The following is a 14,637-nucleotide window of genomic DNA, read 5'->3' as shown; positions in this document are numbered from 1 at the left end:
CTGCCTTCTTCGAGGCAGGTGTCCTTGAGGCAGCATCTCGAGAAGGCACAGCACTTACTTTCATTTCCCCAAGCTTCCCCTCTTTATCCTCCCTCCTCACAATATATGGCAGTCCGTCACTGCATAGCAGCAAACGCAAGCAAGCATAGGATGGCAGCTGACAAAGAACTACTGAACCAATTCAGTTCTAAACCATTAGAATCCGAGGCAAACGTAATAGTCACGCATAACCTTAAACCATATTTTTTTTAAAAAAAACAATGATGTGTTATAATATAGGTAGCCCTCGTTTAGAGACTGCCTCATATAGCAACTGAAATTGCAATGGTGATGAAAAATTACTTTTAAAACCAAATCTTGCATTTACAAGTCTTCCGAGGTCTGTAAAGCAAATGAAAGCAGAAGCAAGATAATAAATGCAGATGTGATTTCACTTAGCAACTGTTTTGCTTAATGACCGAGTTTCCACTCCTAATCACGGTCGCTAAATGAGGACCACTTATATTAGACTTATATTTATATAGTATATTTATATACACTTATATATAGTGACAGCAATCCACCGATGGAACAGAAGTTGTCTTCGGAAGTTGTGGGAGCTTCATAGAGACTGGACTGCCATTTGTCAGAAATGGTGTAGGGTCTCCTGCTTGGGCAGGGGGGTTGGACTAGATGACCCACAAGGTCCCTTCCAACTCTGTTGATCTGTCTGTTTAATCTGTTTAATAGACCTTATAGCATGAATGTTAAGTCAGTTCCTTGATTGATTAGATACGACTCCCGATGCTTAATTAGTCCGAGTACTTTTTTTCAATCGACGGCATGCTTCAAATTCCAACTTTTTTACTGATTAAACTTGGCAGCCTTAAAGAGCGACTCTTTGGAAAGATGTCGCAACAGGCACACGTGGTGTGGCTGGCACTCAGCAGGAAACACAGAGAGCAGAGTGTTCTCCAGCTAAGATTTCCACTTGGTTGTGACGCTGTTGCTTCCGATGAGCTGCTACTACGCTCTCCAAAGACTCCCTTGGTTTCACAATCGTCTATTTTGCAAGCTGCTAATAATTTTGAGGATATCCTAGGGCTGACTCAATCATTTTAAAAATGCTGGCTGAGGAATTCTGGGACTTGAAGTCCCCACGTCTTAAAATTAGCAGAAATCGAGAAACACGGTGTTACAGCCATAAGAAAAGATTGCAGTTTAACGCAGGTGCTATAAAAAAAAAATCACATATCATGCCATGCTTCTCAATCTTTTATTCACTTGTGGGCTCCTTCCAACCTTGGTACCATCCTGTGCATCCAATCGCCCTTCTCCAGGTGTCGTGAACAATGGAGAAGGTTGCCACTGTCACCCTTCACTTGTAAATAAAATATATTTTTATTTATAATAATAAAAAACAAAACAAAACAGAACAAGTAAAATCCTCGACTTTTGCTCGTGGAAAGCTAGCTGGGAAGGTTGCAAATGGCAATCCCGTGGCAGCAGGATGCTACAACCGTCATAAATACATGCCAGTTGCCAAGCTCCTTAATTCTGATCATGTGACTTTGCAATGTTTGTAAGTGCGAGGACAGGGGTAAATCACTTTTTTTCAGTGATATTGTAACCTCAGTCAGTAAACAAATGGTTGTAAGTCAAGGACTGCCTGTTTTTTGCAGTATAAAACAACAGATGGAAACTCATCAAGGAGACAAGCAACCTAGAACTAAGGAGAAATATCCTGACGGTGAGAAAAATTGACCAATGGAACTACTTGCCACGGGAAATTGTGGGTGCTCCAATACTGGATGTTTTTAAGATTGGACAGCCATTTGTCTGAAATGGTATAGGGTCTCCTGCTTGAGCAGGGGGTTGGACTAGAAGACCTCCAAGGTCCCTTCCAACTCTGTTATTCTGCTTTGCTGTGACCCCCTTCATTACATTTTTTAAAATCAGGGGTCTGCAAACTTGGCTCTTTTAAGACTTGTGGACTTCAACTCCCAGAGTTCCTCAGCCAGTTCCTCAGTTCCTCAGCAAAGCTGGCTGAGGAACTCTGGGAGTTGAAGTCCACAAGTCTTAAAAGAGCCAAGTTTGCAGACCCCTGACCTAGGTCCCTCTTGAAATCCTCCAGGGCCCCTAATTTAGGGTTGAGAACTGCTCTTGTTGTAATGGATCAAAATATTGTGCAAGAATAAATAAATACTGGCCCTAAGGCGCATCGCTGCTTTTGCTCGATTTGAAGGGGGGATTTCCAACTCCGAAAACAATTCTCAGCATTGCACACATATTCGTATTAATGGCTCTCCCTTCACCGTTCTCTTTAATAAATGACACTCACAACTATCACATCTTTGGAAGAACGAGGGAAGGAGAACTTGTCTAACCGGAATTTCCAACCCGAACAACTTCCTTTCCAAACGGCCATGAGAACAGCACTCTGAGACTTGCAAAACTCCGAGGCAAACTATGTGAAGCATAAACAGGAACGTAACTTGGGAGATTTGTGGGTTCGGTTCCAGACCACCACAATAAACTTAGTGCCACAATAAAGGACGTGGTGGCTCAGTGGCTAAGACGCTGAGCTTGTTGATCGAAAGGTCGGCAGTTCGAATCCCTCGTGCTGCGTAACGGGGTGAGCTCCCGTGACTTGTCCCAGCTTCTGCCAACCTAGCAGTTCGAAAGCACGTACAAAAAAATGCAAGTAGAAAAATAGGGACCACCTCTGGTGAGAAGGGAACAGCGTTCCGTGCGCCTTTGGCGTTGAGTCATGCCGGCCACAGGACCACGGAGACATCTCCGGACAGCGCTGGCTCTTCATCTTTGAAACGGAGATGAGCACCGCCCCCTAGAGTCGGGAACGACTAGCACATATGTGCGCGGGAAGCCTTTACCTTTTACCTTTACCTTATTGCAATAAAGTCCCTTTTTGAATGTGAAAAATAAATTTTAAAAGAAAGAAATGAAAGGGAGTCACACCAATTCTTTGGATCCCCAGTGTCTAGAAGTTATATTTACACTGTGTTGTAATCTATTAAGCATGCAATAGCATTATGTCTAAAAAAAGAATAAATAAACAGGCCTATTTAATTAAAAATACTTCACGGCTAGCGAGCAAACGCTATTGCAAAAACGACGCGGATAGACTTGTTCAGTGCAAGGATCCTACAAACCATAAATTTCTTTTTAAAAAATGTAGACATACAGGTATGCTTGCAATAGCGGAGGAATAGACAATCATGACAGCTAGTAATTGGGCAGTAGTTTGTACACCTTGCTGAGGCTGTACTGTCCCAATTGGTGGTTTTTCTTTAAACTACACGAAACCAAGTTTGTAGCTGGGTTGCACCACGCAGTGTTTGCTAGTGTCAGCAATTTTTAAGATGCGTGGATTTCAGTTCCCAGGAAAAATTTGTTGTTGTTGTTAGTTGCGAAGTCGTGTCCGACCCATCGCGACCCCATGGACAACATTCGTCCAGGCCTTCCTGTCCTCTACCATCCTCTGGAGTCCATTTAAACTCATGCCTACTGCTTCAGTGACTCCATCCAGCCACCTCCTTCTCTGTCGTCCCCTTCTTCTTTTGCCCTCATTTTTTCCCAGCATTCGGCTCTTCTCCAGGGAGTCCTCCCTTCTCATTAGGTGGCCAAAGGATTTCAGTTTCATCTTCAGGATCTGGCCTTCTAAAGAGCAGTCAGGGTTGATCTCCTCTAGGACTGACTTGTTTGTTCGCCTTGCAGTCCAAGGGACTCGCAGGAGTCTTCTCCAGCACCAGAGTTCAAAGGCCTCAAATCTTTGGCGCTCAGCCTTTCTTATGGTCCAACCTTCACAGCCATCCATTGCAACTGGGAAAACCATAGCTTTGACTATACGCACTTTTGTTGGCAGGGTGATGTCTCTGCTTTTTAGAATGCTGTCTAACTTTGCCATAGCTTTCCTCCCCAGGAGCAAGCGTCTTTTAATTTCTTGGCTGCAGTCCCCATCTGCGGTGATCTTGGAGCCCAGGAAAATAAAATCTGTCACTATCTCCATTTCTTCACCATCTATCTGCCAGGAATTGAGAGGGCCGGATGCCATGATTTTAGTTTTCTTAATGTTGAGTTTCAAGCCAACTTTTGCACTCTCCAGGAAAAATTAAGGAACTCTCCAGGAAAAATTAAGAGTTGCCAAAGTTGAAAAGACTGCCATAGGTAGCTTGAAGGGCTTGGAGATAATCCTGACATTTAAGATGGGATGCTTGGAAGAGGAAAGGAAGCTGGCTTGTGCAGAGCAATCTCCTGCCCTAAGGATTATGGAACAGTCTTTTATTCTTAAGTATCCCAAAGGTGTTCTTTTCCAGAGGCAACTGGACTTTTTCTTTGATGATGTTTCGCTTCTCCTCCAAGAAGCTTCTTCAGCTCTGACTGGATAGTGGGGAATGGAAGGACTTATGCTCCTTCCAGACAGCTGGTCATTTGCATCCTTGCAGACCAAGCTGCCTGAAAGGAGTAGAAGTCCTTTCCTTTCCCCACCATCCAGTCAGAACTGAAGAAGCTTCTTGGAGGAGAAGCGAAATGTCTTCGGGAGAAAAAAAACAAGGATAGACATTGAGTAGAACTCTTGAGCAAACATGCCTTAATACTACTTCCTCCTATTTTCCCCACGACAACCTTGTTAGGTGGGTTGGGCTGAGAAAGATGGACTGGCCCAAAGTCACCCAGATGGTTTGTTATACCTAAGGTGGGACTAGAACTTATTGTCTCCTGGTGATTGGTCCAATCGCCCAAGTAACTTTTGTACCTAAGGCAGGACAAGAACTCACTATCTCCCAGTGATTGACCCAAAGTTACCCAGCTGGCTTTCATGCCTGAGGCGGGATTAGAACTCACTGTCTCCCAGTGATTGGCCCAAAATCACCCAACCGGCTTTCATGGCTAAGGCAGAACTAGAATTCACAACCTCCTGGTTTCTAGCCTTGTACCTTAACCATTAGCCCAACTGACTCTTTGCCAATGGTTGTGTAACTCAGGCGTCACTGTTACAGTTGTAAATGCAAAGACCAGTTGTAAGTTATTTTTTTCAGCGCTGTTCTATGAACGGTCACTAAATGAATCCTCCCAAGTCAAGAATTACCTGTATTACTCAGAACGAACCGAACACTTGGGAATTGCAGTTTTAATAACAGCTGGAGGCTCTCTATTATCCACCACATTATCTTATAATGAACTGGGTATGTCTAGTTTAATAAAAAGAAGGACTAGGGGAGACATGATAGCTGTGTTCCAATATCTCAGGGGTTGCCACAAAGAAGAGGGAGTCGGGCTGTTCTCCAAAGCACCTGAGGGTAGAACAAGAAGCAATGGGTGGAAACTGATCAAGGAAAGAAGCAACTTAGAACTAAGGAGAAATTTCCTGACAGTTAGAACAATTAATAAGTGGAACGACTTGCCTGCAGAAGTTGTGAATGGTCCAACACTGGAAATTTTTAAGAAAATGTTGGATAACCATCTGACTGAGATGGTGTAGGGTTTCCTGCCTGGGCAGGGGGTTGGACTAGAAGGCCTCCAAGGTCCCTTCCAACTCTGTTGTTATGTTATGTTATCGTGCAGTCCCAGCAAAACACTTGTTTATGCAAGAGAAGGAAAAAAAATCAACAAAACAAAAATTTGGGTACCGTTTTTTCTCCCCATTTTATTTCTCAAACTTATTTTAACAGGAGTGACTGAATAAAAATAAAGTTTGAGTCCCATCGTCAAAGGAATGACTTGAGAACGAGGTGGGGGGGGGTCAGGCAAGTAAAATTATGGCCTCTCCATCAACTAAAGAGACAACCTCCCGTGTGGGGGGGCGGGGAGGAGGGAGGGAAACGATAAATAGTTTTGATGCAAGTCCATGGAATATTACGTGGGAAGGGTCGTCTAAGGAGTGGGGTGGGGTGTTGGGGTTTCAGCTTATGTGAATTTCTTGATTTCGTCGTACAAGACTAAGACGAAAGCACCTCCCATTCCTCTGAGCACGTTGGACCATGCGCCCTTGAAAAACGCTTTCCCGCCTTCGTCCCGGGCAATCTTCCGCCAGCAATCAATTGTTCCCGAGTACATGATGTCAGCTGGAAAAAAGAGAAAACGAAATGAGCAACTCAATTCATCCGATGTTGGCGATAACGCAGGTGCCGTTCCGCTGCATTGCTAGTGCTAAAAGGTAAAAGCTCCCCTCGCACACATGTGCTAGTCGTTCCCGACTCTAGGGGGTGATGCTCATCTCCGTTTCAAAGCCAAAGAGCCAGCGCTGTCCAGAGACGTCTCCGTGGTCATGTGGCTGGCATGACTCAACGCGAAACGTGCACAGAACGCTGTTACCTTCCCACCAAAGGTGGTCCCTATTTTTCTACTCGCATTTTTTACCTACTTTCGAACTGCTAGGTTGGCAGAAGCTGGGATAAGTCACGGGAGCTCACCCCCTTACATAGCACTAGGGATTCGAACCGCTGAACTGCCGACCTTTCAATCGACAAGCTCAGCGTCTTAGCCACTGCTAGTGCTAGAAAAATCCTAATAAATTGTCCGTAGAGATTATCCCTCATCCAGGTCATGGTTGTCCCAAAGGTGTTTTTTTTCCTGAAGGCAACAGGACTTCCTTGTTTGTTTGTTTTCTTTTGAAGACCTTTCGCTTCTCATCCAAGAAGCTTCTTCAGCTCTGACAGAAACTACCGTTCCCCAGAGCTGATGAAGCTTCTTCAGCTCTGACAGAAACTACCGTTCCCCAGAGCTGATGAAGCTTCTTGGATGAGAAGCGAAAGGTCTTCAAAAGGAAAAAAAAAACCCAAGAAAGTCCAGTTGCCTCCAGAAAAAAAGCAACTTTGGGTGGGGGTTCTAATAAATTGCTTTTAGAACAGAGACATTGCTCTCCTGAAACACAATTTAAAATGGAGCAGGGAAGAAACAGCCTAAAGGGAAAAGAGGTAAATAAGGCATTAACTCCAGACTCCGTCAGGTTTTTTTCCCCCCCTCAAACATCACCATTTTAAGATGCGTGGACATTTAACTGCCAGAAGACCCTCTGGCAGGGGAATTCTGGGAGTTGAAGTCCATATGCACCTCAAATTTGCTTAGCTCGAGAAACATTGAACTAAATGATGGTTTGAGATGAATGGAAAACATTCCTCTTTTAATCTTCAATTTTTAATTTAAATTTTAATATTTTAATCTTTTAAGCCTCATCCGTGAAAGTCCTGGGAATCAAATCCAAAGAGGATAGTCATATGAAGAGGCTGCTTCTGATTGGCTAACGTTGCAGCCACTCACAGCATGCGCCTGCCAAATGCAACCAATCGGGAACTAAGAATCCGATGGCAGGGGTCCGCTTTTATAGAAAAAGGACCATTCATAAATTACATCGAAGAGAGTTCTATTAGTAATGACGAAGTGTTAGGATCTTTTTATCCTTTAACAAAAAAAATTCAGGAAAAATGCTTGAGCTGAAAAATTATTTCTCCCCCCTCCTTTTAACTTAGGGGTTCTCCGGGTGGCCATTCAGCTCGATATAAGTCATAATTAATACAGGAGAGAGGATAGTCTAAAAGGGGGATATTTTAATTATTTAGACTTCCATTGTAATGGGAAGAAGTTTGTTTCAAATATAGCTTTTTTTCTGCCAAAAAGTAATGCAGAATAATGGACGGGTTCTTGATGTAGGTGACGTAGAGGATTTTCAAAAACATTTCAGCTCTACAGTTCAATAGGAGTTTCACGTGCATTTCTCTAAAAAAATAAATAAATTTACACAGCTAAAGGATTACAATGTTTTCATCTGCTTAAACACAGCTGGTTGCAATTGTTGTTACTGATGGGAGTGGCACAGATTAATGAGTAAATGATCAAGATTATGCACATCTGAAGTCTGATTAAATCACATTTCTACTGATTTGAACAACAGGCTGTCAATCTTGAGCCTTCAACCATTCTCCTTAAAGCAGTGTCCCTTAGATTACTTTTCCTGTGGAGATAACCTACCAGTGGCCAAGTAAAACTACTGAAATACCAGCCAAGACAAAAAACCAGTAATGATGGGAATTGTAGTACTGTAACATCTATAGAATTGGACATCCCGGTCCCTGGGATATATAATACCTTTGCCAAGATTACTCCAGATCTCTGGTTAGAAAGCAACCAGACCTGAGATCACCTCTAAAAGCTGAATCAACAGCTCCATTGATCCGAATTAAAATTGACCTGTTGTTCAGAAAACATAATTTTATCTCTTAGTTACATTTCCCCCACTATGCGTGCCTAAGGGAGAAGCAAGCTGCTAAGCACACCTACAAAGGGACATTTGGAAGAAAAGCTAGATGTAGTCCTTGGAGCTTGTTGTTTTGTAGACGTTTCATGACCCAACGAGGTAACGTCATCAGTCTTGCCAGCTAGTTGGGTTATGAAACGTCCAAACAAGCAAACCATCATGCTCAAAGAGCATCCAGGATTCTACCATTCAACCCTGATGTACAAATGTGTTTTTTTTTTCTACTGGAAAAGCTAGATACCCACCTCCTTTGCGACCAGATTGCATCATCATTCTCCGCCGGACGGTGTCGAAGGGATATGAGGTCAATCCTGCAACAGCCGTTACCGTCTGCGCGATCATCCAGCTGATTAAGATGTGAGTGTTCTTTGGGTCGGGAAGCATTCCTGGATAAAGAAACCCGAAACCCTGCTTAATTATGGTCCGTTAAGAGTGGCGTTTGCTAACCGTGGCGACTTTAAGATAGGTGGACTTCAAATCCCAGAATTCCTCAGTCGGTATGGCTGGATGGGGAATTCTGGGAGTTGAAGTCCACCTATCTTCAATCTTGCTAAAGTTGGGGGAAAAAATGCCTTAGAGCACGGATCTCCCATCTTGGCAACTTCAAGACTTGTGGACTTCAATTCCCAGAACTTTATATCTCTTTTTATTATTATTATTTCTTTTATATGGTTTTTATGTCCGCGTAAGCTGCCTTGAGTCGTCATGCGTGAGTCGGCGGCATTAATTTTCTAAAATAAAAAATGAAATTAAAAAAAATAAACTTCTCAGCCAACTTTGCTGTCTGGGGGAATTCTGGGAGTTGAAGTCCACTTATCTTAAAGTAGTTAAAGTTGGGAAAAAAGCTTTAGAGCTGGAATCCCCACAACCGTGGCAACTTTAAGATACTGTATTTTTTGCCACATAAGATGCACTTTTCCCCCCCTAAAAGAAGGTGAAAATTGGGGGGGGGGTCGTATACACCAAATATAGCCCTGCCCACCCACCCCCACCCTTTGACTTCTGCCTCCCAGCAATTGACCTCGTCGCAGCAAACAGCCCATTTCAGCTTCAGCACAGCCTGATTAGCACAAGCAACAGGGATCGGCCTCCCAACCATCAGCTGTTTCAGGCTGCAGGGATTGCCATTGCCTATTGCTGCGTGGGCCTCTGCTGTATGCAGTAAGAAGGCAAATTGCTAGAAAGCAGATTTTTTTGTGTACTAATCAGGCTGTGCTGAAACTGAAACTGACTGTTTGCTGTGAGGAGGCAAATTGCTAGGAAGCAGATTTTTTTGTGCTAATCAGGCTGTGCTGAAATTGAAACTGGCTACTTGCTGTAAGGAGGCAAATTGCTGGGAGGCAGTGGCAGATTTTTTTTTCTTGTTTCCCCCCCCCCAAAAAAGGTAGGTGCATTTTATAGTCCGGAGTATCTTCTACCCTGAAAAATATGGTAGGTGGACTTCAACTCCCAGAATTCCCCAGACAGCAAAGTTGGCTAAGAGGTTCTGGGAATTGAAGTCCACAAGTCTTAAAGGTCCGAGATCCCTGCCTTAGAGCTTCAACGGGGAGGCAGGGCAAAGGACTACAAGCCCCATCCCCCACTCCCTTTACCTTTGGCGGTGTCGTAAACGCCAAAATACGCTGCTCTGTAGATGATGATTCCTTGGACAGAGACATTGAAGCCTTGGTAGAGCCCCCGAAGGCCATCGGACTTGAAGATCTTCACCAAGCAGTCGCCGAGACCTTTGAATTCTCGTTCAGCTCCAGCTTTGCCCACGTCTGCCGCCAGACGGGTACGGGCGAAATCGAGAGGGTAGACAAAGCAGAGTGACGTGGCGCCAGCAGCGCCCCCCGACGCCAAGTTGCCCGCAAAGTAACGCCAAAACTGGGTTCTTTTGTCAACGCCGCCCAAGAAGACTTGCTTGTACTTGTCTTTGAAGGCAAAGTTTAGGGCTTGCGTGGGGAAGTAGCGGATGACGTTGGCTAGGTTGCCCCGCCAAAAGGAGAGGAACCCTTGCTCCTTGGGGATTCGCACCACACAATCGATGATGCCCTTGTACTGCTTCTCGGCCGTGATCTGCATGCTGGCATGTTGCACCTGGCAAGAGAGAAGGAGAAGGAGGTTAGAAACAGCGGCACTGGCCACATTCAGACTTTCTCTCTCAATCTTTCTTTCTTTCTCTTTCTCTCTCTCCCTTTTCCCCCTTTCTTTTTCTCTCTCCCTCTTTCTTTTTCCTTTCTTTCTCTCTCTTCTTCTCCCTTTTTCTTTTGCTCTTTCTCCCCTTCTCACCCTCTTTTTTCTTTCTCTCCCTCTTTCTCTCTCTCCTTCTTCCCGTTTCCTTCCTTTCTCTCTCCTTCTCACCCTTTCTTTCTCTCTCTCCTTCTTTCTCTCTCCTCATTCTCTTTCTTTCTCTCTCTCCTTCTCCCTTTTTTTTCTTTTTCCTCTCTCCCCCTCTTTTTTTTCTCTCTCTCACTTTTTTCTTTCTTTCTCTCTCCTCCCTTCCTTTCTTTTTCTTTTCTTTCTTTCTGTCTCCCTCTTTTTATTTATTTATTTATTTATTGATCAAATTTTCTTTCTTTCCATTTCTTTCTCTCTCTCCTTCCCCCTCATTCTTCTTTCTTTCACTCTTTCTCTCTCTCTCTCCTCACCCTTTCTTTCTTTTTCTCCCCCTTTCTTTTTCTCTCTCTTTTCTTTCTCTCGCTCTCTCTCTCCCCCCCTCTTTCTCTCTCTCTCCCCATCTCTCTTTCTTCTCTCTTTCTCTCTCCCCTTCACACACTCAATATCTATACCCTCAATATCTATACAACTCAGCCAAGTGACTCTGGGTGGCCTATAATTCTAACATTATAAAATAATGAAAATGTCTCTTTAAAGACATTAAAACAATAAAAACATCCACACAATAAATCAGTATAAACAGCAGGTGGTTAATTAACTAACAATCACCCCAAGTGACAGGGCCTGTAACACATTCTGAGCCCCAAGCCCAAGTAAACAGCCAAATTGTTAAAGCCAGAGGTCATCCATAGAGGCGAGAAAAAAAATGGGCCGAGAGTCACGCAACCATTTTTTCCATGGGCAAGGCAGGACTAGAACTACTAGTCTCCTGGTGATTGGCCCAAAATTATTTAGCCAGCTTTCAGGCCTAAGGTGGAACTAGAACTCACTGTCTCCCACTTTCTAGTCTGGTGCCACTAGACCAGGGGTCTCCAACCTTGGCAAGTTTAAGACTTGTGGACTTCAACTCCCAGAACTCAACTCCCAAAGCTGGCTGAGGAATTCTGGGGATTGAAGCCCACAAGTCTTAAAGTTGCCAAGGTTGGAGACCCCTGCAGTAGACCAAACAGGTTTCCGTTTAACGCGAAATGTTACATTTTGGTTTTCTCACAACATTTGGGACAATCTGGGCCCATACGTGCCCCCTTGCAACATCCAAAGTTAAGATGGCTCAAATGATTTAAAACAGAAAGTGAAACTTTAGTTGGGCAATTACACAAATTAAAACCCTTTCTTGGGTTTTTAGACCAACCGTTAGGGTCCGTAGTCTAAGGGCACAAGAGGTAGCCCGAAAATCACAGAAAACTGAAGGCAAATCATTTTTGGAACGGTGGAAGGGCCTGGCCAATCACCGGTTTTGAAACATCAAAATCATGACAAGCCCTGTACGGTAAAAAAATAAATCAATCACGCCGTATATTGCAGAATACTGTACGGGAAATTCCCGGAATTACGTTTTTCTTTCTCCACCCTAAGACGGAAGGAAGAAACTGCAGTTGAAACTCTCTTTAAAAAAAAAAAGCACCCACAAAAAACTAATTCTTAGTCATTGGTAGTTTGTCTCCTAGGCCTACAAAGCAGCCGGGAGTGTTTGGGTCCCTATTTTAAAATCTCCGGGAGGAGGGGGGGTGGATTTTGAAAGCTTGGCAATTTAACATGTGATCTGTAAAGGGGGAGTTCTCAGGCCAAGAAACAGGTCAGAATCCCTTCAGGTAGAAGTTTACAAGGCCAGCCAGAGGCCACAGGCTGATCTGAATTGATTTTGCCTCTAGGGTAAGCTTAGGTAGACAATGGTTGTAATCCACCCAGTGATAAGAGCTTCTTTGGAAGGTGACCTCCTTCCTGACGGATTGGCGCCATCCTGAGATCAAGACGTCCTTAGCTGCCTCTAGCTAAACAACCAGCTCACAAACCCCAGGTAGTCTCCAAACCCGCTGCATTTTCGGCTTCTCCTTCGCTGCCCCCCCCGGCCCCCCCCTATAAATTGGCCCACGGCTTCTTTTTTTTGGCCACGGTCCCACCCCAAAACGTGGCCCTTCAAGACTCCCTTGCTGCTGACCTTGCAGGAAGTGAAAGATGCAGGTTTAAAAATCTACAGTGACCTTGCTAGGCCTTTATTCACCACCCCTGGGCGAGCAGATGGGGGGGGGAGAAAAAGAAAATGGGGGGGAACGGAATGGTGTTTTTGAATGATTTCAAAGGAAAGCAGCTGCTGGGGAGGCTGGGCTGTTTGCCGGGAACCCCCCCCCTCCCCAAAAGAACGAGCGGGATTCATCCATCCCCGGTTTTTGGCCCAGCTGCCCTTCCCCTTCAAGGTCACAGGATGGCCGGCGGGAGCCAAAACCTTTCTTTGCAAAGGCAGGAAAGCAGCTCAGAGGCCTGGAGGAGAAGGAAAACCAGCTGGCAGGGTAAGTAGCAGCTGGCAGAGACCCTGCCAGGAGAGAGAGAATTGGCAAAGGCCTCCCTGCTCTCCCCGCTGCCTCTCCAATTCAATCTTTTACCAATGCCGGGCCCGGGATTGGCATCAACCAAACCGGTTCTCTCCAGCGCTGCCTGTTTCCATTACCGACGCAGCTGCAACCAACCAACCAGGGAGGTGGTGAGGCAGAAGCCGGGGACGGGGTTGTGGTGGAAAGGGAGGGGGGGGTTTCCGGTGGGTGGGTGGGTGAGAGATCCAGGGCACCCTAAGAACCCGGATGGATGGGTTTTGGAAGGAAGATCCATAGCTATTCTGGAGGCCCGGCCGAGGGTCCCAAGACACCCACCCATTCCCCTGGGTTCATAAACAAGACGGGGAGCCCAGGTTTAGGGAGGGAGGGGAGCCCAAGAAGCGGCAGTGGGAGGGGGACAGCAAAGGGGAAGGGGTTCATAAACGAGATGGGGATTCCTGGTCCACTGGGGTGGGGGTGGGTGGGCAGGAAACGGCTGTGGGGTTTCTGCAATTAGGGGGGGCATCAAAGGAGAAGGGGTTCATAAATGAGACGGGGAGCCCAGATCTAGTAGGGGGCTGCAGTGGCTGTGGGGTTTCTGCAATGGGGGCATCAAAAGGAAGGGGTTCATAAATGAGATGGGGAGCCCAGGTCCACGGGGGTGGGGAAAGAGTGGGCAGGAAGCAGCTGTGGGGTTTCTGCAATTAAGGGGGCATCAAAGGGAAGGGTTCATAAACGAGATGGGGATCTTAGGTCTGGTGGGGAGCAGGAAGCAGCTGTGGGGTTTCTGCAATTGGGGGTGACATCAAAGGGAAGGGGTTCATAAACGAGATGGGGAGCCCAGGGAGGGGACGTGGGGGGGGCAATAAAGAGGAGGGGCTCAGCCTCTCCCACACACACACACACACACACACATCTCCTTGGGACGACCTTGGGGGGGAAGGGCAGGGTGGGTCTTTCCCACCCCCCACCCTCCATCCGCACGAGGCCAACTCTGCCCACGCGGCAGGACCCCCCCCATCCCACGGATGCCCCTCTTCCAGCTGGCTTGGCTCTCCCCTCCTCCCTTGTGATCCCCCCTCCCTCCCTGGCCCTTCAGGTAGAAGCCCCCCCCCTTCCCTTACCTGGAGCAGGAGCTTGACCCTCTCGATGGGGGCCACGGCGGTCTTGGAGATCGCAGCCGCCACGCCACCCGCCAAGAAGTCCTTGAGGAAGGAGATGGCCGCGTCGGTCATGATGCTGCTGCTGGTGGTGCTGGTGGTGGTGCTACGAGGCCGGCAGGCGGAGGAGGAAGAGGAGGAGGAGGAGGAAGGAAAGAAGGCTAGGCGGGCAAAGGGCTGCCGGCGGACTGAGAGCGAAGTCCTTGAAATGGCCGGTTTTTATACGGCCCCCGCAGACTTGAACGTGGGAACGGGGGGGAGGGGGGTGGAACGAGACGCGGGTAGCCACGCAGGGCCGCTTCCCATCGCCCTGATTGGCTCCCGGGCGGAGGGAGGGACCGTGGAGAGGACTGCGGAGAGGTGCCAAGGTAGAGGGCGGGGGAGGGGGGAGGAGGAGGAGGAGGAGGGATCCTGGGATCTCTTCTCTTCCTCCTCTTCCTCCTCCCCCCCCCCTTCCCCGCGATCTGTGTCCCGTGGCAGGAGGAGAGGGAGGATCCGGTGGGGGGAGGGGAAGGATGGATCTCTTCTCGCAAGA

General features: G+C 46.5%; 1 protein-coding gene across 1 annotated transcript; it reads right to left on the bottom strand.

Moving 5' to 3' along the window:
- Nucleotides 1-5,621: 5,621 nt before the first annotated feature.
- SLC25A5 (solute carrier family 25 member 5) lies at nucleotides 5,622-14,304 on the bottom strand. The gene is made up of 4 exons (XM_058196710.1): nucleotides 14,067-14,304; nucleotides 9,847-10,333; nucleotides 8,500-8,640; nucleotides 5,622-6,065 (listed from the first exon to the last, which is right to left on the bottom strand). The coding sequence occupies exons 1-4, from the start codon at nucleotides 14,175-14,177 to the stop codon at nucleotides 5,908-5,910; spliced, it is 897 nt and encodes a 298-aa protein (XP_058052693.1). The 5' UTR covers nucleotides 14,178-14,304; the 3' UTR covers nucleotides 5,622-5,907.
- Between the last annotated feature and the right edge of the window lie 333 nt (nucleotides 14,305-14,637).

This window comes from Ahaetulla prasina, chromosome 11 (assembly GCF_028640845.1).
Source record: "Ahaetulla prasina isolate Xishuangbanna chromosome 11, ASM2864084v1, whole genome shotgun sequence".
Lineage (NCBI taxonomy): Eukaryota > Metazoa > Chordata > Lepidosauria > Squamata > Colubridae > Ahaetulla > Ahaetulla prasina.
This window is presented reverse-complemented; position numbering and strand designations above follow the sequence as displayed.